At 38.9% G+C, this 26,812-nt stretch overlaps 5 protein-coding genes across 7 annotated transcripts; 4 read left to right on the forward strand and 1 right to left on the reverse strand.

Moving 5' to 3' along the window:
* Positions 1–487: 487 nt before the first annotated feature.
* LOC137739700 (oxygen-dependent coproporphyrinogen-III oxidase, chloroplastic-like) lies at positions 488–3,782 on the reverse strand. Its single transcript, XM_068479374.1, has 8 exons — positions 3,020–3,782; positions 2,847–2,922; positions 2,212–2,306; positions 2,003–2,086; positions 1,330–1,417; positions 1,097–1,221; positions 904–1,002; positions 488–811 (listed from the first exon to the last, which is right to left on the reverse strand). The coding sequence occupies exons 1-8, from the start codon at positions 3,548–3,550 to the stop codon at positions 743–745; spliced, it is 1,167 nt and encodes a 388-aa protein (XP_068335475.1). The 5' UTR covers positions 3,551–3,782; the 3' UTR covers positions 488–742.
* Positions 3,783–5,833: 2,051 nt separating this feature from the next.
* Positions 5,834–9,352, forward strand: LOC137740045 (jasmonate-induced oxygenase 1). Its single transcript, XM_068479833.1, has 2 exons — positions 5,834–6,717; positions 8,947–9,352. Exons 1-2 carry the CDS (start codon positions 5,914–5,916, stop codon positions 9,193–9,195), a joined length of 1,053 nt encoding a protein of 350 aa, XP_068335934.1. The 5' UTR covers positions 5,834–5,913; the 3' UTR covers positions 9,196–9,352.
* Positions 9,353–9,904: 552 nt separating this feature from the next.
* Positions 9,905–14,062, forward strand: LOC137740050 (uncharacterized). Its single transcript, XM_068479838.1, has 7 exons — positions 9,905–10,317; positions 10,421–10,568; positions 10,733–10,924; positions 11,514–11,642; positions 12,388–12,557; positions 13,130–13,260; positions 13,880–14,062. Exons 1-7 carry the CDS (start codon positions 10,104–10,106, stop codon positions 13,937–13,939), a joined length of 1,044 nt encoding a protein of 347 aa, XP_068335939.1. The 5' UTR covers positions 9,905–10,103; the 3' UTR covers positions 13,940–14,062.
* A 714-nt stretch (positions 14,063–14,776) lies between these two features.
* Positions 14,777–15,489, forward strand: LOC137740484 (non-specific lipid-transfer protein A-like). The gene is made up of 2 exons (XM_068480342.1): positions 14,777–15,126; positions 15,480–15,489. The coding sequence occupies exons 1-2, from the start codon at positions 14,777–14,779 to the stop codon at positions 15,487–15,489; spliced, it is 360 nt and encodes a 119-aa protein (XP_068336443.1).
* Positions 15,490–17,882: 2,393 nt separating this feature from the next.
* On the forward strand, positions 17,883–24,832 carry LOC137738941 (auxin response factor 6-like). Of its 3 annotated transcripts, XM_068478410.1 has the most exons (15): positions 17,886–18,042; positions 18,118–18,579; positions 19,053–19,165; positions 19,778–19,876; positions 19,953–20,009; positions 20,087–20,245; positions 20,346–20,430; positions 20,847–20,937; positions 21,047–21,211; positions 21,287–21,409; positions 21,550–21,625; positions 21,775–21,922; positions 22,011–23,374; positions 23,592–23,782; positions 24,205–24,832. In XM_068478410.1, the coding sequence occupies exons 2-15, from the start codon at positions 18,525–18,527 to the stop codon at positions 24,407–24,409; spliced, it is 2,931 nt and encodes a 976-aa protein (XP_068334511.1). In that variant the 5' UTR covers positions 17,886–18,042; positions 18,118–18,524; the 3' UTR covers positions 24,410–24,832. The 3 variants fall into 3 exon arrangements, with proteins under 3 accessions (XP_068334510.1, XP_068334512.1, XP_068334511.1); XM_068478409.1 differs by having other exon boundaries at positions 17,883–18,579; XM_068478411.1 differs by having other exon boundaries at positions 17,883–18,579; positions 21,775–21,904.
* Positions 24,833–26,812: the final 1,980 nt, after the last annotated feature.

Below are 26,812 nucleotides of genomic sequence, written 5' to 3' on the forward strand. Positions count from 1 at the left end.
ACTGTACCAAAGTTCGAACTGGAACTGGCATCGGCAACCAGCTTCAAATTTTTTTCTTGGCAAACTCATGTAGTTTACTACCATGAGTTTGACACGACTTGAGTGTTGGGTTCAAAAAGTTAACAATTTGGTTTAGTTTGTATTTTTTATTTAACGTGTTGTCTTGGAGTTATGTAGCCATCTCGATCTTTTTTTTTCTTTCTGCATTGTGTCGCGAAGCCCTTTCTACCCCAAAATACAGTTGTATGATGTAGCTAATCAAGAAAAGAATTGGGATTTCTCCGCCACAAGCCTGATGTTAGACAACTTGGTCACCATTGGAAAAACCCTATTCATTTCCGACCCTCAATTGCAAGGCAATCAGAAGAGAAAGAAAACCTTGCTAACACGACGTGGAAAAAAAAGAGTTTGTATTCATTTCCGAGCCTTCTTCCATTGGAAAAACCGTACATCAACTTGTCCGTCTATCAGATTAGTTTACCGGATATTAAGAAGTTCAAAAATGTTAATCATCTCGAGATTTATTCAACAAGAACTTATAATCTTACAAAAGACGACAATTCTTTCGGGATTCACAACTTACATCGCCTTGTACATATACTACACTTGATCAAGATACCGACTGCTAACCTCTAACTCTCAAACTAAAGAAAAAAATCGAACGGAAGATGATATAAGAAAAACAAGGAGTGGGGGCAGAAGTAAAAATCAAGGTCATACAATAAAGATAAACTTCAAAACCTTAAATCCATTCCTTTGGGTTGATGCAAGCATCTAACAGTTTCCATTCTTCGCTTCCCTCTTCTGGTTTCTGCACAGCAAACAATAAGATCACTCCCTCAATTACAAGTTCAAAAGCTCAAACTGTTCCATTTTCAGTACTGTCAATAAAATATCGCTTACATGGTCATATTCCCATCGAGCAGTCAGCGGAAGAGAGACGAGAATACTCTCAATTCGACCTCCCGTCTTTAGTCCAAAAGTAGTTCCACGATCATAAACCTTTTGTTTAAAAGAAACAGATGAATTAGATCTCATTTACTTAAGTCTTGATGATATGAAAATCTTTAAATGCCTTAAGGACTTATTTTCATACCAAATTGAACTCGACATAGCGCCCTCTTCGCAATTGCTGCCATTCCTTCTGCTGATGTGTAAATGGTAGGTCCTTTCTTTTCTTTATAATCGGCAGGTAAGCAGGGACCACAGAATTTGCACATTCTTCATGTCAACAGAAGTCCATGCAGGAAGAGGATTTAGTCGCTCAACAAGAATGAAATAATTAACAGAAAATACACAAAGAAAGCATTCTATTTTTCTAAGCAATACCAGTGGCAAAAGAAAGAAGCATCTCCTGATCGTAGTCATTTAGATCATCAAAAAATATTCCTCCAAGTCCTCGCCTCTCACCTCGATGCTGCATACGAAGATGATTGTCAAATATAAAGCAAAATAATATCAGGCAAACATAGTAATTTGACATCTGCACCAAGTCCAAAATCATTAATAGTTTTACTTTTACCCATTTAGTCAGCATCGTAATTAAAAATAAACAAGTATTTTAAGAGTAAATGATTGGGAAGTGGCGAAAGGGTTTTACCCTTCATTGACTGCAATCCACAAACATGGGAAAGTACAGACATTACATGCCTAGTGGATGTAGTATTGAATGTTATGCCTTTTATGTGTACATCAGGAACTTCTTGATGGGTAAACCTCAGTACATTTGTAATAATTGGTTATTTGACACGACAACAATCACAATCCACAAATAATTGCATTACAATGAGAACGTCAACATACTCATTTCACAGAATAATATCCCCAGTATAATATAAGCAAACAGAAACAAGAACGCAGTTATTTGGCACACAGGCACGTCTTTGTTAGTTCCTGAGAAGTTGTCCAAATTGACTATTAGAGTTTAGAAAACATCAATGCATCATCAACGCCATATTATAGAATCATAATACATAACAGTGAAAAAGGTTCGGTGAAATACCTTGATATAGAAATAATCATCACACCATTTCTTGAACCGAGGATAGAAGGCAGGATCAAATTTGTCGCAAGCACTTTTCTGAACCTACAGATTTAGGCTAACATTAGTACGCAGTTAGTCAAACCCACCCAATGTTTTTCAAAAGAAAAGAATGTTAAAACACCAGAGACAAAACACCACAAGGAAAGTTGTTTGTTGTGAGTACATACTGAATGAAAGTGCTTAACATCCTCCTCAAAAATATAAGCAGGTGTCAAGTCAGTACCACCCCCAAACCACCACTGCCTTGGTGCACCAGGAGCATCTGCACAAATATGACAAATCAACATAGAGTCCCAGCAGCTCTCTTTTTTCATAAAATTATATATACACGAGTGATACAAGGAACAGGAAAATTTTCCAGATGCGGACGAGAAGAAATATCTTACCTCGGTCACAAATCTTAATATTGTTCTGCTAATGTAACTGATAGTTTTATCAACATTGCAATTCTTATCATTATTCACTGTTAATTAACCCACAAAGGCATTACTCAGAATCTCAACATATCATTTATAGCATGTGAGTGAGCATAATCCGAGTGCCCAGCGGACTATGTTTTAAGGGTTTCACATTTTTTCTATGTAAAAACAACCTCTGCAGATTAACGTCCAATTCAACCCATCCGTTGCCAATCCGTCTAATCCTTGGTTTTGCATTATTCAACATAAGCATGAACGAAAATGATATACTCAATTTGAGATCATTTAGTTCTTCAGCACTTCGATAAACGACGGATTCAAGCCTGCCTACCTACTACCACCACCTAGCTAAGCAATGTACAATCAACAACAGAGTTACTAACCTTGGGGAGCATCGGTTTCGAAATACCGATAATTGAAATGCAAAGTAGGCGCAAATGGGTTCTTCGGATGCAAAACCTGAAAGCAATCAATCAAACCCCACATATTACACACACAAAAATAAGATAACCCAACATTTCTTTGTTCACAAACACAGCACAACTCAAGATTTTACCGAGCTAACTCCGGCAGCGAAGAAGGGAACCGGGCCAGGCTTATGATCAGCTGCGGCGGCGCCCTTGGCAGCTCGGTAAGCCTCGGGAGGCATAACACCGTACACAACAGAGACATTGACACCAGCCTTCTCCCAAACGGCGCCGTCCTGGAGGACCCTGCTGATGCCTCCGCCACCACCGGGTCTCGACCACACGTCCTCTTTAAATGTGGCGCCACCGTCCGCGGCCTCAATGGCGGCGCAGACAGTGTCCTGGGCATCTCTTATCATTTTCTCAAAGCGGGCGCGGACGGAGGACGAGGAGGAGTTCTCGCGGAGGAAGGTATCGGGGCGGTGGGCCTCGGGGGTTTCTTTTTCGATGACGGCGCATCGGACGGCGGAGGAGGGAGCCGAGTGGAGGGGGTGGCGACGTGGGGTGATGGCGAAGGAGCGTTTTCTGGGGGAGAAAGGCGGGAGCTTTGGTTTTGGGGAGGGAGGTGGGGAGAGGAGAGTGAAGGAGGAGGAAGCTGAGAGCGCCGCCGGCGGTGGCATTGTGGGTGTTTGGAAACGATTTTTGAATCGGATTTTCTAAAGGACGGGTCTTTCTGGCATTGGAAATTGAGAGTGAGAGGGGGGGATATGGAATTGGGATAAGGCGGTCACTCAAAACCAAATCCAGATGTAATCGGATACTTCTGTTCAGTGCCCACTGGATTGGATTATCCAGTTTTACCGTGGGAGCTTGGTCTTTTACTGTTGACTATTTGAGGCCAATGGCGGGCATCTGAAATAGGGTGGAAATGATTTCGACCAAAAATAAAAAAAGAGGGTGGAAGTAAAATAGGGAGGGATATGAAAATAGAGAAGCACGATTGAACACTTTCATGGAACATAGAACATGAAACGCGGAAATTGGGTTAGATTTTTTATGTTAGTGGCCTTTAAAATGGTAGATTGTTGTAGCGAAGCTATCAACTAGTCATTTTTCAAAAAAAAGAGATGGAACTGATTAAACACTTTCATGGAACATGGAACATGGAACATAGAACATGAAACGTGGAAATTTAGTTCAATTTCTGACGCTAGTGGCCTCTAAAAGGGTGAATTGTTGTAGCGAAGCTATCAACTAATAATTTTTCAGAAAAAGAGATGGAACATGCAATGGCGTAGTCAGAAATTATTCGGTAGGTAGGTTAAGCTAAAATTATTACTACGAAATCAAATTTTTAATTCTTTGTTGCCTACATAAAGTTGTATAGTAGTAAAAACTTGAATGTAGTAATTTGAAGTAAGAATTTTATGCTATGTTTTCTAGGTTTCTAGCCTTCAAAGTTTTCAAGCAAATAAAATAAAGAATAATTTGTTGTATGGTAGATTTAATTTATTACTATTAAAATATAATATTGGTTAAAGTGATAAGTTTATTTAACATCCGTTAGCTCTTATTACTCTTAAAAACAATCTCAATCATCAAATTTTCATTTGCCAAGTGGAATATAACAATTAAAATCATAAACTAGTGTAAAAAATTAAGGGCTTGTTTGGTATCCTATTTGAAATTTTTTATAATTTCTCAAAACATTTTTTAAAAATTTTTCTTGAAAACAATTTTCTTTAAAACTAAAAAACTTGTTTGGTATGCGATTTAAATATTTTAAATTTTACAACTTAAACTGGACAAAGAAATCTAAAAAGAGTGGGTTGAGAGAGAAAGATGAGAGAAGAGGAAAGAAAGTAAAAGATGATTGGAGAAAAGAGAAAGAAGTGAGAGGATTGGAGGAGATAGAGAGGAAGAGGAAGAGGAGTGATGGAAAAAAACCGAGAAAATAATGAGAGCGGATTGGAGGAGAGATAAAAAAAGGTAAAAAAAAAAAAGAGAGAGAGAAGGGGGAGGGAGAAAGAAGAAAAGAGAGAGATAGCTTTGGAGTGAGAGGGGGGAAGGGAGAGTAAAAAAATGAGTGAGTTTAAGTTTAAAAACTCATTTTTTGTGTTTTTAAAGAATATACTATATTTTTTAGTTAGTCTTAAGTTCAGTTTTTAAAAATAGTCATACCAAACAAGTTTTTAAGGCATACAACTTAAAAATTGTTTTTGAGTTAAAAAAGTTGAATTCAAGTAGAATACCAAACATGCTCTAATATTTTTAAGCTTGAGAATCAAAACTCTCCCTATGCTGTACCCAGGGGAGTCTTGCGTTTGGCTCTGTGGAACATGGAAAATAGAAGGAAAGTGAGACTTAGTGCAAAGACTTGAATGCCCAAAAAAGGGCTAATAATCCCATCAAATATGAGAGGGTAAAAAAATGGAAGTACATGTAAAATCCAATTGTTTTGAATAAATATTGACTTGAGCGTTGAATTATATTCTTGCAAGTACCCCAACTTCCCTCATTGATGGCAAGCAAAGATGGTGCTCAACTTCTCGAAGTGATTACAAAATTACTTGTGGGAGGGTTCGGGGACTCAAAATTTTTCACTTCAACAATTAACGTGGTCTATAATAATAAATGAATTTGAGTATAAACAGAAAATTCATTGACTCAAGACACAAATTAAATTGAGGAGGTACTCCTCTCCAAAAAAAATATGTCCTAAAAATGCAGCTAAGTACAACCAAATATTTAATTCACTAACATCGCTGGATTGAAATAAAATTCACATGAATTTTTTATGTAACCATATATTCACATTAATTACTCAAATTATTTGGCTCAATTGCCTTTTTTTTTTATATATTTATTTTTCAGAGATAAAAAAAAAAAAGTTATTTTGCCGGGAAAATAGAAAAATAAAATCAGTGTTATTTATGAACAAAACACTGAACCAATACCAATTATTAGCTTCAGGCTATAAAATCGGTATCATCGTCCTCACATCGCTCTGTGTACCTCTCCGGGAATCCCAATTCGATCAAAAATGGAAGCAGCGGCGGCGGAGCCCATCAGGGTTCAAAGCCTGGCCCAAGCCGGTCTGACCCAAGTTCCGCCCCAATACATTCAACCTCCCCAGCACCGACCGAACCAACCATCATCCTCAACCAACGTTCCCATCATCGACCTATTCGGACCCGACCCGACCCGCCGCGACTCGGTTCGGGCCTCAATCGGACAAGCCTGCAGAGACTGGGGCGCCTTCCACGTTACCAATCACGGCGTACCCGCCGCCTTACTCGATGCCATTAAGCGCGCCGGCCTCACCTTCTTCAACGATAGCTCAGTCGAAGACAAGCTGAACTACGCGTGCGATCCGAGCTCGTCAGCGTCGGAGGGGTACGGCAGCCGGATGTTGGAGAAGGACGACACCGTTTTGGACTGGAGAGATTACTTCGACCACCATACTCTCCCCCTCGCGCGCCGGGACCCTACTCGCTGGCCCGATTTTCCCGCCGACTACCGACGGGTGGTATCCGAGTACAGCGATCGAATAGCTTCGCTGGCGCGGGAGCTGCTGGGACTGGTGTCGGAAAGCCTGGGGCTTGAAACGCGGCGTATGGAGGAGGCGGTGGGGGAGTTTTGGCAGAACATTACGATTAGCTACTACCCGCCGTGTCCTCAGCCGGAGCTGACTTTGGGCCTGCAGTCCCATTCGGATTTTGGGGCGATCACGCTGCTGGTCCAGGACGAGGTGGGCGGGCTTGAGGTGCTTAAGGACGGCGATTGGGTGCCGGTGAAGCCTTTGGGCGGCGACGCCATTGTTGTGCTTTTAGCTGACCAAACTGAGGTAAACTCTACGATCTGTCAAATATCAAACACCATTGTTCTTCTTTTTGCTGCCTATAACTATGAGCAAATTGCAGTCTTTAGTTTTATAAGCACTACCCAATCGGTTGTTATATGGTTGTTCTATTTAACGAATTGAAGCGCTGAAGAACTGACATTACTCAATTAGTTATGAGTTCTTAGTATAATAAAGTTGAAAACTTTTGCTCGAAATTATGGAAATGGGCTAAATATTGTTGCTGAGAAAGAAAGGAGGGGAAATAGAATGCAGGGGGTTTAACTTATCTCAGAGTGGAAGTGGGGACTGGGGAGGAGGGTGTGTTCCAAGTATTTGAAGTTTCTTTTTCTATAATGCAGTGTCAAATTTTCTTGATCCATGCTTCTCGACGCCAAATTTATTAGTGTGCCTTTGTTTTATTAATAACAGATGTCATCCGTTGTCAATTAGTGCCTATCCCCATTGAATATATGCGGTCCAATCACCATGTCATTGCGGAATTATCATTCGCTGGGTGGCGTTTTTAATAGATAAGAATATTGCTTGAATGAATCATGATGAATGTATTAAATGGTATTCTTGTTGCTTTTAGATTTCTCAAATGATGCTGAATTTTATCAAATGGTACCAGTAGCAATATGTTATATTATGTGTAGGAATATTGACGTTTTTGGCCCGGTAGTTGTGCTCATCTGTCGGTCTTGGCCAGGCTTCTGATCATTTTGTTTTCTATTTGCTCAACGTATTGGTTTAGTTACTAGTAGCAATATGTTATACCATGTGTAGGAATATTAACTTTTTTTGCCCAGGTAATTGTGTTTATCTGTCTGTCTTGGGCAGGCTTCTGATGATTTTGTTTTCTATTTGCTCAACGTATTGATTTAGGGCATGTTGTTTTAGTAGGGAATTATTAATTCGTCTGTGGGGACTTGAAGACAAACTGACCTAGGAACCTCATTTTGTTTTCTTCGGGTTAGTTTTTGTTAAGTCTTGGTCAAGTAGGATAAGTGATTAGACAAGAAACATTGGTTAATATGGTTCTAAGTTGACTGGACGCGTAGCCAACCAAGTTAAGATGTACTGCTTTGTACATGCACTTTTAGTTGCAGTTGGACATCACACACTAAAAAACTCACGAGCTGCTTAATCTGTCAATATATGAGAAGTTGCATTGTAGATCATACGCCTGCTTTTACAGTTTTAGCAAGGGTTAAGCCATAATTTCCTAATCAACTTTATTTTGTCCTCGATCGAGCTGCTAGTTGTATGATGTTACTGGCAACCACTATTTCTGGATGTTGGCATGACATCAATACTCCCGTCGTATTTATTTTTCTCTCTCTTTTCGTTGTTTTTATGTGTTTTGGTCAGGAATATATTAAGTTTGGGTCCCAAGGAACACAATGAGGCTTGGTCATTGTCCTTTCTGATTTGTCTTAATAATTGGGTTTAACTGAGATTACAAAGAACTGTGACATGAGGAGGAACCTGTAATATTTAATTCAAACATTAGGAAACTGGCTTTGATTATTGGGTTTGGCTTTAGATCAATACTCAAGGTACTGATTTAGGTTGGTTCGGTTTTGTGTTTGTACCAAGTGGACTTGAGCTGTGACGTCTGAAACTAAGAATGGCGTTCTTAGGGTTAGTTTTGTTGAAAATGAGTCCCACATTGATGGGAGGAGGGCTCTTGCATGGGCTTATAAGAGGTGGGGCTACTCCGTATACTGCCAATTGGTTTTATGGTAGAACCTCAACTTTTTTCATGGCATTAGAGCAGGTTGTCTCCCACGTGTGAAGCCAAACGGCCACAAGCGCTCCAATTCATCCCGCTGTGTTGTCCACGTGTTAGGCTGAAAATTTGCCACACGTGAGAGGGCGTGTTGAAAATGAGTCGCTCATTGATGGGGGGAGGGACCTGCATGGGCTTATAAGAGTTTGGGCTACTCTCCATACTGCCAATTGGTTTTATGGTGGAACCTCAACTTTCTTCCATCCTGCCAATTGGTTTTACGGTGGAACCTCAACTTTCTTCAAGTTTTGATATATGTGTATTCCGTTTCTCCGTAAGCTGACAACTGAATCACCAACATGAGCTTTCGTATGATTCTTGTCGATTTAAAGAAAAAGTGTGTTTCATGCATTAGGAATTGTTTTCTGGAATTGGATGAACTAGTAGAGCAGTGGTATCAATTTCGTTTGTTCTCTAACAGTGGATTATCTTGCCGGCAGATAATAACGAACGGGAAGTACAGAAGTGCCGTGCATAGGGCTCTAACCAATTCCCATCAGCCACGACTCTCAGTGGCTACATTTCACGATCCGGCCAAGACAGTGAAAGTATCCCCTGCTTCGGAGCTCATCAGCGAGTCGACTCCTGCCCTTTACCGTGAAGTTGTGTATGGAGATTATGTGTCGTCGTGGTACACAAAAGGCCCCGAAGGAAAACGAAATATTGATGCCCTCCTGCTCGAACCTTGATTATTTGTTCGAAAACCCTCGTTCCACCTTTTGCATTCTTACGGTAGAATGCAAACAGAGGCCTTTTTAGGAAACAAAATGATTTGAGGTTTCAGAGCAGTGGTATAGACGTATAATTGTATACAACTGGTCATAGTAAGATTCCTTCGGACGGCAACTGTTTCGATAATTTTCAAAACTTTGTGTTTGTGTTTTGGATTGCTAATATTGAAAGCGTCATTAAAAAAAAACATGGAAGCAAAAGCAATGCAAACAATACCACTCATTATTATTAATCAACGCATGATACAACTAAAATGTCACCAAACCAAATAATTAAATTAAAATATTTGACAGAAGTAAAGAAAAATATTCTATCACCATTAACCGAATAATTAAATTAATATATTTGACAGAAGTAAAGAAAAATATTCTATCACCATTAAATATTCTAAAAAAAAAAAAACACCTACACTTAAAATCCGCGAAAACATAATAATAGTAATCGTAAGTGGTCCTTTACTGGAAAGAAGTTGACGGTAAGAGTTCAAATTTTATCGGTGATTAATCTAACATCTAATTTAACGAGTTTTACCATTTGATGAAAAAAATAATAATAATAGTAATTAGCAACATCCATTAGTATTAATTAATCATAATTATGGCCCTCCCATTTGCCGTCCGGGAACAAAAGCAAAAATTAAAAATTAAAAAATTAATTACAATTTTATGTTTGAAGAGGGTCCCAGAACATCCGACCCCCCCAACCTCTCCTCCTTGTTCTCTTCCGTTTATCCCCATCTGTCTCCGACGCTGGGAGACCGAGCTTCCGTTGGCGCTTTTTAACCTCTCCAATTCCTCCAAACAAACGCGGAATTCCAATCCCATCGGATCCAATACGATTCAATTGGACCACCGTGAAAACCCAGATGAAGCCCTACAGGAATGGCGAAATCTGGGACTTTGAGCACCAAATGCCAGTGGCCGCCGGCGCCGGAGATGTTATATTGGGTGTGGACGGCGGAACCACCTCCACCGTCTGCATTTGCATGCCCATTTTGCCCTTCTCTGACCCCCTCCCCGACCCGGTTCCCGTCCTCGCTCGAGCTGTTGCTGGCTGCACCAACCACAACAGCGTTGGCGGTAATTGTTCTTCATTTCTTGGATTTTCAGTTGATTTTTACTGTTTTGAAGTTTTGATGGTGGTTTTTTACCCAATTGGGATCACTTTCTGGTGAAATCGTAGAGGCGGCTGCGAGGGAAACGTTGGAGCAGGTGATGGCGGAAGCGCTGGCCAAGTCGGGTTCGACCCGGTCGGCGGTTCGGGCTGTTTGTTTGGCGGTTTCCGGCGTCAACCACCCCACTGATCAGCAGAGAATATTGGATTGGATGAGGTAACACTTCCAAGTCTCTATCTTTTCCTACATTGTTCACATTTGTATGCTTCTCTTTGGTTTTATCATCGGACCCTTTTGGTTCTTTTGGGTTTTCGACGCATATCAATGTCGAATTAATGTTGTTTTGTACTAAATGTTTGATTTTTTCTTGGTTTCAATAGGGATATATTTCCCAGCCATGTGAAGTTGTATGTTCAGAATGATGCTGTGGCTGCTCTAGCTTGTGGGACTCTGGGAAAGCTTCATGGGTGTGTTCTAATTGCCGGCACAGGGACCATTGCCTACGGGTTCACAGAAGACGGTAGAGAAGCTCGGGCAGCTGGTGCAGGTCCTACCTTAGGTGATTGGGGAAGGTATAGCCTTGTTGCATTGTTCTTATTTCTGCTCTATCTCATTCTCTGCCTCATGAATCCATGATGCTCCTAATTTATGAAAATTATAGGGGATGGTATGGCCAATGCTTTATCTACATTATGGAGGTGGTTGTCATTGAACCAGCCTAACCACGAAGCATATAGAAAGATATTAGGGTTGTGAGAAGAAAGAACTTAATGGGAGATGTTAAACCCGGAACCTTTTGGTCCTTTTCTGGCGTCTTGATCATATTTTGAATTAAAACTTAGTTTAAAATCTCGTAGAGTTCTTTCTGTTTTTCACGTTTCATCCTACTCTTTCCTGCTCATCATTTATCATATCATTATGCTCATCCTATAATCAGAAGATGCTCCCTGCCTGACGGTATATGTTGTGCTTAATTGTAAGATTTCATTGCCATGTGTAAATGAATCGATTTGCTAAATACACTTATTATCAATCTTAGAATTCGATAGTTGATACTCAATAGCATATGGGATGTGATCAGTAAAGATGTAGGCTTCTTTTTCTTCGCACCCTTTCTCTTTCTGGCAGTTCTATTGAAGGTAATATCTTGTTTACTTGTAGTGGATACGGTATAGCTGCTCAGGCATTAACCGCAGTGGTAAGGGCCAATGATGGTCGTGGTCCAGATACAAAGCTTACATCTAGTATTTTAGAGGAGCTTGGTCTTTCTTCTCCGGATGAACTCATTGGGTATCTATCTGAAACTTATAAATGCCATCATCACATATATGGGTGAAGTTACTAGTTGTCATTGACACAGTTTTGGTGAAATATATGACAAGGTTTATTCCATCCCTTGAATAGTCCTGGTTACATGATGCAAAAATGTGAGACGGTTTCCACTTATTGTAGCTATGATTTAGTATAGATGTATATTGTAAAAGTTTTCCGGTTCCATTAAAGTACAATCATTTCATATTTTGAGACTAATCTTGTTAGATATCAATACTGACACACCCTAAATTGCTGGATACCTATATGTGAGACGGTTTCCACTTATTGTAGCCACATCACACGTTAACAGAGGTTTTGACAGAAAGCCTAACAAAAGTATGAAGGTGACCCACAATCCTCACTTTAGGCATGAGGCTGAGATGAAAAAAAACTTGATGTATGAAAGTTTGAAAACCACGATACTCAAGGGTAGTAGAGTGAGAATTACCATAATTTTTTTAGTGGATTTTAGTCTCTTGAAAATCTGTGCTTATTTTTCTTTTGCACTTGTCATGCATTCTTGATTGAAATACATTTTATTTAAAAGGAATTTTGGTGTTTTGTGTATGTCTCTGTGAACCATCTTGGGAAAATGCAGTGAGAACTCAATCATTTGGTACATCTGAACCGTAATTCACAAGATATGTTGATATAAATGAGTGCCAGGGGTTTGATTGTATGGGATATCAGATAACAACTGTAATTTTATATTGGATTTTAGGTGGACATATGCAGATCCATCCTGGGCTCGCATTGCAGCGCTTGTTCCAGTTGTTGTATCTTGTGCAGAGGCTGGTGATGAAGTTGCAAATAATATCTTGTTTGATTCAGTCCAGGAGTTGGGGCTCAGTGTGAAAGCTGTTGTTCAAAGACTTGGCTTGTGTGGTCCAGGTACTGAACCAATAATTCTTGGATTTGTATGATGCATAATAAGCCATGACACGTGAGGTTATGCATGACCTCATGGACATTAATCATTTAGCGGTAGGGTAGTGATACTATTTAAATACCCAGTTGTAAAAACAAAATGATTAATACAACGTGGCTGTGTGGGGCCTTGATTTGATTCACTTTATGAGTTTAAATATCATTATAGTTGATTGGCACCTATAGCTGTTGTCTTCCCTCTGTCTTGTGCTCTCGCTTCCCACAAGCGGGGGTACGGCTTGTTGAAAGTACACCTAGTTGACCTTCCATCTTAACGTGCAATGTTTATTTGAAGTACGATGGTGTGGCAGCTGTATGGTCATGCCTAGCTGTCTTATTTAATTTTCAAGTTTTATGCCTTTGTTCTATGCCCATTCCTTGTACATATGGGGATGTATTATTGTAGTATTCATGAGAGATATTCTTTATGGGTATCAGATTCAAGGAGTTTTATGTGTTGCAAGTAATAATTGATATGTAGGATGTCCCTAACGTGCATGCTAATTTTTTTTTTTTTTGTACTAAAATAATTGCAGAGGGGAAAGATTCTTTTCCGCTCGTCATGGTTGGTGGTGTTCTTGAAGCAAATAAAAGGTGGGATATAGGTATTGAAGTCATCAAATGCATCTCCAAGGACTACCCAGGGGCAGTTCCAATTAGGCCAAAGGTAAACACATCTTCTGCCTCGCTTCAATCAACTTTTGACATTTCATGCAAATAAGTGAGCCAACTTCTTTCGCTAGATGGCTTCTTGAGCGCTCACAAGAGTCGACCTTCCTTGTCTTTCAATTCCACACTTTCCTTTGAATAAAATGGAAAAGCGAGTTCATATCAAACTGATAGCTAGACAGTACATGAAAAATAGGCAACACGCAAATAGTCTGCGGAAGGAACTAATAATAGTTATTAGCTATAATTAGGTAAACACATCTTCTGCCTCGCTTCAATCAACTTTTGACATTTCATGCAAATAAGTGAGCCAACTTCTTTCGCTAGATGGCTTCTTGAGCGCTCACAAGAGTCGACCTTCCTTGTCTTTCAATTCCACACTTTCCTTTGAATAAAATGGAAAAGCGAGTTCATATCAAACTGATAGCTAGACAGTACATGAAAAATAGGCAACACGCAAATAGTCTGCGGAAGGAACTAATAATAGTTATTAGCTATAATTAGGTAAAGGTCCGACTAACTACTGTCCCATATGCTTGTATATGCACATTATCTTGTTGAATTTCGAACGTTTTACTTACAATACTGCTTTATTTGTTATCTTGAATCACCGTCAGGTGGAGCCTGCGGTTGGAGCAGCATTGCTAGCATGGAATTTCTACATGAATGATCTCTGAAGGAAGCTTTCAAGAGCTGACTGTTGTTGTGTTACGTAGTCTACGAATTGTATAGTTGAAAGGATCATGACGAAGTGAAACAGAAACAAGCAGATCAAAATTGAAATTGAAAGCATCATCAATATATTTTTTCGGCGTAAGAAAGTGACTACCAATTTTTAATCTGCATAGAATTAGGTATCTGATGTAACCTAGTGTTGCATGTAAAAGTATCATTTGTTAATAGTGAAGTAAAGAAAATGATTTCAACTTCAATAATGTGCTTTTGCTAAAACCGTTTTTAGTAGAAACACGTTGAAATGAATTTTTTTACGTAACACTTGGTAGGTGCTTCTTTGGAAAACGCTCCTATGACTGAGAAAAACTTTTAATTCACTTTCTGCCAAACACAGTCATAAACGCTTTTGGTAGTAAGAAAATACTTTTGGCCCTTTCAAAAGACTCGTACTTAGTTCGATATGATCAGCTAACAAGCAAGAGATAAACAATTGTCAGTAAACCAAATTTACTCAACTTCTCTTTCGAAGAAAAATTGTAACGCCCATGGCATGCATGAAAAGCCTAACCCAGAGAAGAGGTAGGGAGTAGGGAGCATGCAAAGGATGCTCAACCTTCCCATATCAGAACAAGAAAAAGCACAAGTTCATTCCACAACGGCTTCTCACTTTCACGCCAAAAATCCCCTCATCTCTTTGGATCATATCTTCCATTGTCAACTATAAATACCCCTCAAACCCTACATACCATAACCTACATAACAATTTAAGCTCACGATTAGGGTAACTAAACACTCTAGCACTTCATCAATTGATATCGAAAATCAAACGTACGAGAAAAATGAAGGGCGTTGTTGCAGTGGCAGTGGCAGTGGCAGTGGGGTTGGCCATGTTGGTCTTGGTTGAACCGGGGCATGCCACGGTCACTTGCCAACAAGCAGTGTCATCTCTGACTCCTTGCCTTCCATATCTCACCAGCGGCGCTGAAACCCCGTCTGCGGCATGTTGCAGTGGGGTTTCGGGTCTGAAACAGCTCACTCAAACCACCGAAGATAGGCGTACAGCCTGCCAATGCCTTAAGGACGCGGCAAGTCAGAACCAAGGCATTAGGGAAGACGCTGCTGCTGGTCTCCCTGCGGCGTGTCAAGTTCAAATCAACGTTCCCATTTCTAGGAGCGTTGACTGCAACCAGTAAGTAAATTTATTATATATGTATTGTGTTGAGAAGTCTTTCCCTACAACTCTTTCATGCAATAATCCATCATGTGATTATCACGTGATGTGTCTAATTTGAGAAACAATTTATATACAATGGTTTTAAGAAGATTTTTTTGTTTGTTTTTGTATCGATGGTTTATCCTAATACAAGTGATATTGGACAAGAGAGATTTAAATTCGAGACCTCGAGCATAAATGAGAGAATATTTTTAATTAACTGACTAAGCTACAAGCATTTTGATGTTATTGTTATTTGTGGCATTTTGATTGCTTATATTTCAAAGTGTTCTTGCTGTTTCTAATGTTTTGTGCTTTTTTATGCACAGAATTGAGTAAAATGAAGTCTACAGATTGAGTTAAAATAAAGAGAGAGAAGCATGCATACGTGGTTGAATGTGGTCAAGATATGTTTCGCACTAGAGAGCCATGCTATACGTACTTAGTTTATTCAAGCTACTACTTGTAATGTACGAGAATATATTGTATTTAATAAAATAAAGAAACATAGTTATCTTTTGCATATCTCTCTATACTATAAATATTATATATATATATATATTTGAGGCCTTCCTGCAAAGTATAACCTAAAAAAAAAACATCAAACAAAAATCAATGTGTTACTACTTCAATTACAATTTTGTTGGAACGTACTACCTATAAAAATAAAAGAGCAGAGAAAGGCCTAAAAAGACCTTAAAAGTAACTATAAAAAAAGATATGTAATATTTAAAACTAACGTAAATCATGCAATGCATAAACCACAAACCAGTCGAATGACATCAAACACATGTCAAACAAAAGTAACGAAAAGCAGGTAACGCCCTTGGCGAGAAGTCATGCATGAAAAGCCTAACCGAGATATATCAAGTAGCCACACAGCATGCAATGCATTTCATGGCCCTTCCACGGAATATTGCTATGGCGTGAAGGATTTTATAAGGCTGATTCAAAACCACCGAAGACAGGCGTGAAACCTGCGACTGCCTCAAGGAAATGGTAATTCGCTACTCAGGTCAAACATTAAGGAAGGCCTGTAATGTTCAACTCGCATTTCCAAGAAATGCTAACTGCAATGAGTAAATAATCGTATTAACAACTCCCCCTCTCCTCCCCATTTGTTGTATATATAACCGTATGATCATGTGATTAGAGCGAACGTGATATACGTTTCATTAACAGATGATCTATTTGATACGAAAAATGATTATACATGACAATTGTAAGGAAGATAATTATTTGTTATGTTGATTTTTGATCGCTAACGGTTTTTGTTTTTGCACAGAGTTAATCAAAATCAAGGCTACAGATTTAGTTAAAATAATGCAAGAAGCATGGGGGGATCAATGTTTCCATATTCTCGACGGCCACACATAGCTATGGTTGAATGTGGTTCTCACGAGAGAGCCATGCTATACTTGGTTTATTCAAGCTACTTGTTAATAAAATAATTATTCAAGAACCATGTATTTCTTGCAACTTACACAATTTCTTATCATGATAAGATGCTAAATATTATATATACTGTGAAGTGTTGCTGGATAAGACAATCTTTACCCATTTCTGCAATTGAAAAATAATTTTTGTGCCAACATAAGCTTAATTAAAACCATATTAAAGCGCTATAAACCAAAACAAAAACATAAAATTTGATAGTAAAATACAAGAAGTATTTCAAACATTAATTTGTGGCAGCCCTGATTGAATTGACAATTTAGATTCTAAGTGCTTGATAGATGACACGTTGAACTATGACCAGCAACCATCACAACCTACTGATTATTTCAGCAAACCCTTTTAAGGAAATTGCCTCTTGTGGGCACACATGGAGAAGTTCAACTTAATTTAGAAGCATTTTTAACTCAAACCATGCACAAATTCAGGCCCCCTAACCAATATTTAAGGAAGTTGGATCAATGCATTATGGAGAAAACAATAGGAGATAACAGACCTCCCTATCAACGTAATTTGATTAATCCCATTTATTAAATTCATATGGACAACCAAATGATAACCTAATCATCTTTTCCCAAAATGAATTTTTTTCTTCCGAAAAGCTAACATGAAAAAGATTGGCAATTTCCAAAAGAGGAAAAAAGAGAAAAAAACTGATTGGTATGCGCAAGATGGGAATTGGATTTGCTATGGATGTTAGTGTTCGAGTCTAAAGATCAATCCATACAGACCGCTGATTAGTGTGAAAAAAAAAATCAGAGTTGTTGGTTTGTGTATGATGGCAAGCGAAATGAGTTAATGAAGACTGTCTAATTCAATTTGTGCTGCCCAAATATGTTGATTCTTAAGCTTTGGACACGAAGGTTCATAGCATATCCAATTTCGACAAGATGGGTCTCTTTTCTAGTCAGTTAGTGCCGAAAACATGGACTAGTACATCGTGCCGAAAACATGGACTAGTACATCAAGTGTCACAACACAATTAGTTAAAAAAAATTTAAACCAATTATATTATGACACTTGATAAAAATTGTGTTGTAATATCAAAGATTTTATTTAAAAAAAAATATTTATTCTTCACACCTTATATAAAATTTAAAAGTGATATGGGCAAGATTGCAAAAAGGGAGGAAATGCTAGGGTAAAATAGGGAACGTGTGGTTAGATTTTTGGTCCTTGTATTTTAATTTGCTTTTTCTGACAGCTATCCCTATGAACATTACATTACCCCACCAGCAATAATTACCACTGTATTAATTGATCGTAGACCAAACACGCCCTCATTGAAGACCAATAAAGCTCTCTCTCTCTCTCTCTCTCTCTCTAACTTTCTCTCTCATCAGCAGCTTCACAAGCAGACCTCAAGCTCTCTCAAGCTCAAACTTCATCTCTCTCGGCAGTCAAATCGGAGCTTCCGAAAATGTCGCTCTCGGCTCAGTAAGAGTTCCCCAATTCTCTGTTTTACTTCACTTGCTAGGTTACTGTTCAAATTCTGAGATCTGGGTTGTCTAGGGTTTCTCTGGAGCTTGCTAAAGGTGATAAATCTCTGAGCTTTGGAAGTGACAGTTAGGGTTTAGGGTGGTACTTGGGGTTAATATGGAGGGTGTTTGTAGGGGGAAGAAGATCTGGGGCGTATGAGGGTGAGAGGGGTTGTGTTTTGTATTGGCACTGGCTTTGGATGAGATTTTCCCAAAAGGGTAGTTGATTTTTTTCTGGTTTTTTGCTTGGGGGGGGGTGGGGGGTGGGCTTTTTTTGTTTTTTTACAGCATTTGATGATATAGAGGTGAAGGGGCTCAGTACGGGTGCTAAATATGTTTAAGAAATAAGGAGGGACTAGTATTTGAATCTTTGTTTGAGTTGGGTTTGAAAGGGGTTTCAGTAGGTGGTGAAAGAAGGTTGCTTTTTTGGATTTTCAAACAATGAGGCTTTTGTCTTCGTCCTCGTCTCCGGGTTTTAATCATCAGCCTCAGGAAGGTATGCATTTGTTCCTTATTTGGTTCTTTCACTTTTTGTCATCTGAAATTTAATACTTTCATCGAAGCGTTTGTTATTTCACTCTGAGCATTGTCCTGCTTGCTTTGATGCTATTTTTGTTTGGGGTCTGAAGTTACTGAGCGTACGTGTTAGGCAATTTTTATATGTGCATGTCTTAATTAAAAGGTCATTGAACATGCCTACTCTATATTTGCTTTACTAGTGGTTGTGTCTCTTTGTGTAGTTATTTCATGGTAAAGAAAGTGACACTTTATGCATAAATTACTTGTATGTTTGAGAAATTAAGTTTGGTGACTGAACACACAACTTATTATTTTACAATTATCTTAACTGCCCACAATGCTGGATGGAGTTCGAGCTGGAAACGTGTTATAAGATTGAATTGGTTTAGGATTTTGAATCTATGGATGCTTATTTCATGCGTACTGACACAAGCATAGAAGCTATTGCAGAGGAGAAGAAATGTTTGAATTCTGAGCTATGGCATGCGTGTGCCGGGCCTCTGGTGTCTCTGCCTCTTCTTGGAAGTCGTGTAGTCTACTTTCCACAGGGCCACAGCGAGCAGGTAAGCAACTGCATCATTATCTCATTTATTGTTGAATGCAGATTTTTCTTTCTGATCGGTATTTGCAGAAAACAATTGTCTGGTTTGCAGTTTGTAGACTAGGGACGTTTGTTGTTTGTTGATTTAAGGACTTAGTCTCTTGGTACCATTGTCTTGTTTTTGTATCTCCCTGCATCTTGATTATTGAGAGCATATCTTAAAATGAATAATTATTCTTGTGATCTTGGAGTCTGGATACTAAAATTAGTATGCATTTTAATACTGGCATGCTGTGTAATCACAGGTGTATGTTCATTTATAAAGGATGATTTGTTCCTATAGAAAATAAATAAATAAATAAATAAAGGATGAATTAGAGCTTATTTTTTCGTTACTTGTTTGTATTGTTTTTGTTTGATATTGTGCATCATATATATAGCTACAAATTTGTATATTAAGCATTTTATACAAATCATTACCTCAATTACTATAATGTAGTCCAGTACTTTTTAAGTACACTTGTTGTTGCTCAAACAGCTGAATCTTCTAATATTTAACTAATCATTTCGTCCTGAACACTAACCTTACAGAGTATCCTTTTTGCGTTGTTAATTCTTGGTATTTCTTATACAGGTTGCTGCATCAACCCACAAGGAAGTGGATGCCCATATTCCCAATTACCCCAGCTTGCCTCCGCAACTAATTTGTCAGCTGCACAATGTGACAATGCACGTACGTGTCAGCCTGTTTATGTGTTCTCTGTACAATTTCCTGGGACGCTTCTTAAAATTTTAATTCTATGGTACAGGCAGATGTAGAGATGGATGAAGTATATGCTCAAATGACCCTACAACCATTAAGTCCGGTACTGCATTAGGCTGGTTTTAAATTTCGATTTGTGAGTCAAGTAATTTTCATGTCCTGACATAAACTGTTTTGTAGCAAGAGCAAAAAGATGTATACCTACTGCCTGCAGAGTTGGGTGCTGCCAGCAAACAGCCAACCAACTATTTTTGTAAAACTTTGACTGCAAGTGATACTAGCACACATGGAGGATTCTCTGTTCCCCGCCGTGCAGCTGAAAAAGTTTTTCCCCCTCTTGTAGGTGTCCTTTTCTTGGACTCATTTGATCATCTCTCTTCCATTCTTTATTTTTTCGTCATATACTTAGTTTCATTCATTTTATTTTACCGTTCCTCAGGATTATTCGCAGCAGCCCCCTGCTCAGGAACTAATTGCAAGGGATCTTCATGATAATGAATGGAAATTCAGACACATATTTCGAGGTGAGTATAATTTTCTTCGGTATTCTGTTTTGTATCTGCTGTCAGTATCTTTTATCATTTTCACATCACTCTTCAAGTCTGTTGATCTATCGTAGATGCCAAAGTAACTGAGGGCAGTGGTCCTTCACACACAATTCAGACACTTCGTGGTTCTAAATCTCAAAATGAAAATTTTGGGGAAATTTTATATTTACTGGCATCAGTTATATCCAATATCCAAGTCATGATTGTCTCATTAAAAACATATTAAATGTCTTATTTACTTGAACTTAACTTTCTATACCCAGGTTTTTCTTGTTTTATTTCTTATTTTTCAATTTATACTCTGGTTTGACAAAAAAAAAAAAAATTTACCGTCTGGAATTCTGAACATGTAATTCTAGCTTCTAATTGCGTTTTGCCATGTTATTTTGCAGGCCAGCCCAAGAGGCATCTTCTCACGACAGGATGGAGTGTGTTCGTTAGTGCTAAACGACTTGTTGCTGGTGATTCGGTCCTCTTTATCTGGTAAGTTTAAACTGTTATTCTGTTATTGGAGGGTTGGTGGTGGTTGTATTTATTCTGTCAAGAATTGTTGTAATCATTTTCCTCTCACTAACGTGTTGTCTTCAATCAGGAATGAAAAGAATCAGTTGCTCTTAGGTATTCGGCGAGCAAATCGTCCACAGACTGTCATGCCCTCATCAGTTTTGTCAAGTGACAGCATGCACATTGGTCTTCTTGCTGCTGCAGCTCATGCAGCTGCAACAAATAGCCGCTTTACTATATTTTATAATCCGAGGTGAGCATCTGCTCCTGATTGTAAATACTACTATTTACCTCTTATTCCTCAATTTTCTATTTTCTTACAATGCAGGGCAAGTCCATCTGAATTTGTGATACCCCTGGCCAAATATGTTAAAGCTGTCTATCACACTCGGGTTTCTGTGGGCATGCGATTTAGGATGCTGTTTGAGACAGAAGAGTCTAGTGTCCGTCGGTGTGTTATTTCTCCTCGTAGTTCAGTTTCATTATACAGTTTATGATTCACATTTAATTAAGTGGTTATTCATACTTGTATTATACTATTATGTGGGTTATTTACCTTTCTTATTTATTTTGTTTGTTCTTTTCCTTAAGATACATGGGTACAATAACTGGCATCAGTGACTTAGATTCTGTTCGCTGGCCAAATTCTCACTGGCGCTCTGTGAAGGTGTGTTGAAAGCATTTGGTGATTATGATGCTCATTAGAATTCCAATATTTGCTATTATAAATTTTACGATCTTTTGATTGAGGTATGGCCAGTTTTTTAACTTTTTGAAACTTTCTAAGGTTTGTAAACGTGTTTTCTGCTAATGCAGGTTGGCTGGGATGAATCCACTGCTGGGGATAGGCAGCCAAGAGTATCATTGTGGGAGATTGAACCACTAACAACATTCCCAATGTATCCATCCCCATTCCCCCTCAGACTAAAGCGACCATGGCCATCGGGTGTTCCCTCTTTCCACGGTATCTTTGGTTTTTTGCTTGAGGTATTGTCACAAAATTCTACTGTTTCTTTTGCCCCTTAAAATATTCAGTGGTATATTCATTTCAGGTCTCAAAGATGGTGATATGGGAATTAATTCTCCACTGATGTGGCTTCAAGGAGGGCTCGGAGACCAGGCGATGCAATCTTTGAACTTCCAGGGATTTGGAGTTTCTCCTTGGATGCAACCAAGGCTTGATGCGGCTATGGCAGGTCTACAACCCGATCTATACCAAGCAATGGCAGCCGCTGCACTTCAAGAAATGAGGGCAGTTGATTCTTCAAAAGGCTCTTCACAGTCTTTTCTGCCCTTCCAGCAATCTTCAAGTGTTTCTAATGGAGCTGCTGCTGTGCTTCAAAGACAGGTCTTGCCTCAGTCTCAAAATGCTTATCTTCAGAACTTTCAAGAAAACCAAGCTCCTGCTCAGGCTCAGGTTTTGCAACAGCAGTTGCAGCGTTATCATCCCTATAGTGATCAGAGGCAACAGCAGCAGCAGCAGCAGCAGCAACAGCAGCAGCAGCAGCAGCAGCAGCAACAGCATCAGCAACAGCAGCAGCAGCAGCAACAGCAGCAGCAGCAGCAGCAGCAACAGCAGCAGCAGCAGCAGCAGCAGCAACAGCATCAGCAACAGCAGCAGCAGCAACAGCATCAGCAGCAACAACAGCATCAGCAGCAGCAACAGCATCAGCAACAACAGCAGCTGAATCAGCAGCAGCAGCAACATCAGCTTCAACAATCCCATCATCTGCACGAATTGTCTGTTCAGCAGCAGATCCCGAATGCTATGTCTGCTCTACCTAATTTTGCCTCAATCACTCAATCCCAGTCTGCATCTATACAGTCCATCTCTTCACAATCTCAGCAGCAGAGCTTTCCTGACCCTGTTGGAATTCCTATACCTTCATCTGATGTCCCCCCTATACATAGTATATTAGGTTCGCTATCACAGGATGGAGCATCCCACTTACTTAACTTAAGTGGATCCAACTCAGCAATTTCTTCTTCCTTGTTATCCAAGCAGATCACTGGTGAACCACAGCTATCATCTGGAGCTGCTCAATGTGTACTTCCCCAAGTGGAACAGTCGGGAACACCACAGTCAAGTTTTTCTGAACTCACTGCCTTGCCTCCATTTCCTGGTAGAGAATATTCTGCATTCCAAGGTGGTACTGATCCCCAAAGCAATCTTTTGTTTGGGGTGAACATTGATTCATCATCTCTCATGCTGCATAATGGGATTCCAAACCTGAGAAATATTGGCAATGGAAATGATTCGTTGTCCCTGCCCTTTGGTGCTTCATATACCAGTGGCACAGGCAATGACTTTCCACTTAATTCCGATATGACTACATCAAGTTGTGTAGATGAATCAGGATTCTTGCAGTCTTCAGAAAATGTGGACCAAGTAAATCCAACTCGAACCTTTGTGAAGGTAAGATGAGATAATTGTGATAGTTTATTTACATGCGTATTTATTCTTAACATTATGGTCAGATGTATGGAGCATTGCCAGAGATTGTATTGGGTAATGCAAATGCTTCGTGATCAGTGTTTGCTTTTTCAAAACCAGCACTTGTCATCGGTATCTCTTGTTTTTTCTTTAATTTTTTTTAATTTTTAATTTTTATTAAATTGGTGCAATTTGACAGGTTCACAAGTCAGGGTCCTTTGGGAGGTCACTGGATATTTCTAAATTCAGCAGCTATGATGAATTACGCAGTGAGCTCTCACGTATGTTTGGCCTTGAAGGTCAACTGGAGGACCGTCAGAGATCAGGCTGGCAGCTTGTATTTGTTGACAGGGAGAATGATGTTCTTCTCCTTGGTGACGACCCTTGGCAGTAAGTCCCAAATTTTCATGATTTTGCTTATATTTGTCAATTAATGTACGCTCTTGGCTGTTTGCATAAGCAGTTCTGAAGGTTGAGCTTCCCATGAGTTTCAGTCATTACTGATGGTTTGTAAAATGATTCATGCTGAATCACTGTGCGTAATTTTAACGTTAAGCAGCTAATATTATGATTTTATGCTGTATGCCAATTTGTAGAGAGCAACAACGATAAATTTAGACAATGCTCTGAGGTTCAAAGTGTCCTAGGACTAGTTTACATCATCTAGTCTTTTGACTGTTTTCTCACCTTTTCGAGATTTTAAGTTACTATTGTGGATGTCTGTTTCTCTGAGCCAAAGTTGGCTTCTGAAGTTTTGAAACTATTCTTGTCATAATTCACTGGAGCTATAATGATTCTTTATTTATTTTCAGGGAATTTGTGAACAATGTGTGGTATATCAAGATACTCTCGCCTATGGAAGTGCAACAAATGGGAAAGGAAGGCCTCAACCGTGTGGCTTCTATCCCAAACAATAAGCTTTCCAATGGTAGCAACACCTGCGATGACTATGCAAGTCGACAGAAATTGAGAAACTCAAGCAATGGGTTTGCATCTTTGGGATCACTCGACTACTAAAGGCTAATGCTTTGCTAAAAATGGAAAATTAAGAAAATTGGCGGCGAATGATGAGTGTTTAACTATGCTTAGTAGTGTTTTCGTAAAAGGATTGGTAGCATTCTTTTAGCTTTTATGTGGTCAGTGAGATGTACTGCTTAGGCAAAGTCTATTTGAAGCCTGCATGTCAGCTTATAATTACACACTGTAAATTATAGTAGGAAGGAACCTTGTATCTGAAACTACCGCAACACCATGTAGAACAACACATGTACCGTACGAGTTTGGTGTCCGAGTCCGATTGCACTTTCTATGCTCTCATGTCTTGTAATTTGTTATTAATTAGAGTCGAAAACATATCATGAATCAGACCGATCAAGTTGATTTACTATATTGAAAATCTTGAGACTTGAGGTAGGTCTCAGCAAGTAATATTTTGTGTACCGCATGCTTGTATTATCTCAAGATGTCGTTTGGCTGTTTATATGTGAGGATCCATTATTCTTTACCTTATTTGCAAATTATAGTCTGACACGTACAAAAGTAATTTATGAAAAGATGACAGAAATACGGCAGAGGGTTCAGGAGGAGAGGATCCAACAAGAAAGAGCCAAAAGAAGAACAAGAAGCTAAAAAACAAATACACGAAAAACAAGCCAGTGACCACAATTACAAGAAGCTAAACAACAAACTGCACATCAGAAGAGAACTAATTAATTGACCAATCCTATGTTAGAGGTTGCGAAACAACCTTAATTCTCAGCAGGAAAGTTCCATATATCCTTCATACTTGGCAAATATAAACAACTAAGAGAGAGAAAATAATATAGAAGACCCCATACGTGAGTGCAATATGCATTTGCTTCTTCGTACGATCATTTTGTTGTTATGGCGCATAAGCATTGTGGCAGCATCACCATCAGATAAAGGTTCCCCAATAGCAAAGTCTGATTGTGAAACTCATTGCGGAGATGTTAGAATCCCATACCCTTTTGGGATCGGACCTAGCAGCAGTTGTTACTTGTACGATTGGTTTGAAATAGACTGCGACAACTCTAACAGCGTTCCCAAGCCTTTCTTGAACGGAGGCAGATTCTCTGCCCTCGCCCTTCCCGTGCCCTCCCGTGCCTTTCTTGAACGGAGGCAAAATCTACTAGAATACTTGTTTGGCCTATTTCTTTTGCTTTTTAATTACCCCTAATACAATATATACCGGACCCGAGATTAGTAGTATACTTTCTTTCTTTCTTTCGATTGTTTCATCATCAGACCAAGATTCTTGTTTAATGATTCATGATTTGATTTGATTCCTCCTATGATCTTACGGAGTCATGTATATATTCTCCTCCTGCTGTCTTCTCTTGGCGGTCGTTATGCGCAGCTAAGTACTGCTGATCACCTAAATTGCATTCTCCTGGCTACTAGGCTGCAAAAAATTCTAAAAACGACAAAACACTAAGGTTAATGTTCAAAGTTCGTGCAGATAACAAAAGATAAGTAGTGCTAGGAAAACTAAATTTTTAAACAAAATTTGTAAATTAAATAATCTGTCACCAATAGGAATAAAGACGTGCATCAACTCATAAGTTACAATATAATCATCAACCTCTATGTCATTTAGTTTATAAAAGTTTGTCTACAATTTTTTTTTGTCAAATTGTATACAATTTTAATCTCTTTAGCAGTACCCACGAGAAATTATTAAGGTAGTATCGTTTTACCGCGTCATCTGTGGTACTTCCATTGAAAATTTGACGTGTGTACTATTTTATCACAGCTGGACTTGAAATTTATTTTAAGAAATTAAAAATAAATTAAATACCTGAAAAAAAAAAAGAAAAAAAAAAACCCAGCTTCAACCCTCCGTTGCCGACAAGTCCTCATCCCAGTCCTCTGCCTCCACGGCTCCAACCCGACTTCAAGCCGCTGGTGGCCATATCAGCTGCCTTCCTTATCTCTTCCCCTCTTTCCCTATACAAATTTCAACTAAGACTAATTCTTAAGAGAGTTTAGGATTCATCCAATATCATGAACACATGTTCTTCTCTCACCGATTCTTCATAAACTGCATAAAACCAGTAAATTCACCCAATTAAGTGTTTTCCTTATCAAAACGCACTGAAGGGTACTCAGAAATCTGTAAGAGACGTCGTTTTACTAACATCGCTGCCACCAAAGGTACTCAAAAATTGCAGAAACGACACCACCAAGATGATAATGGATTGGGATTTCGAATTCGTTGTTATATTCATTGGGTTTTCAAATTAGTACACCAATATGATTAATCCATTGGGTTTTCAAATTATAATTTCTCCTCTTGAACAAAGTTTACAATATAAAACAAGTTGACTATATGAGATGTTGTCCAACTTAGTTATAAACTCATGCAATGCAATGTCTCTTCTTTTATCAATGTGGGATTCA

Source organism: Pyrus communis, chromosome 7, assembly GCF_963583255.1.
Source record: "Pyrus communis chromosome 7, drPyrComm1.1, whole genome shotgun sequence".
NCBI lineage: Eukaryota > Viridiplantae > Streptophyta > Magnoliopsida > Rosales > Rosaceae > Pyrus > Pyrus communis.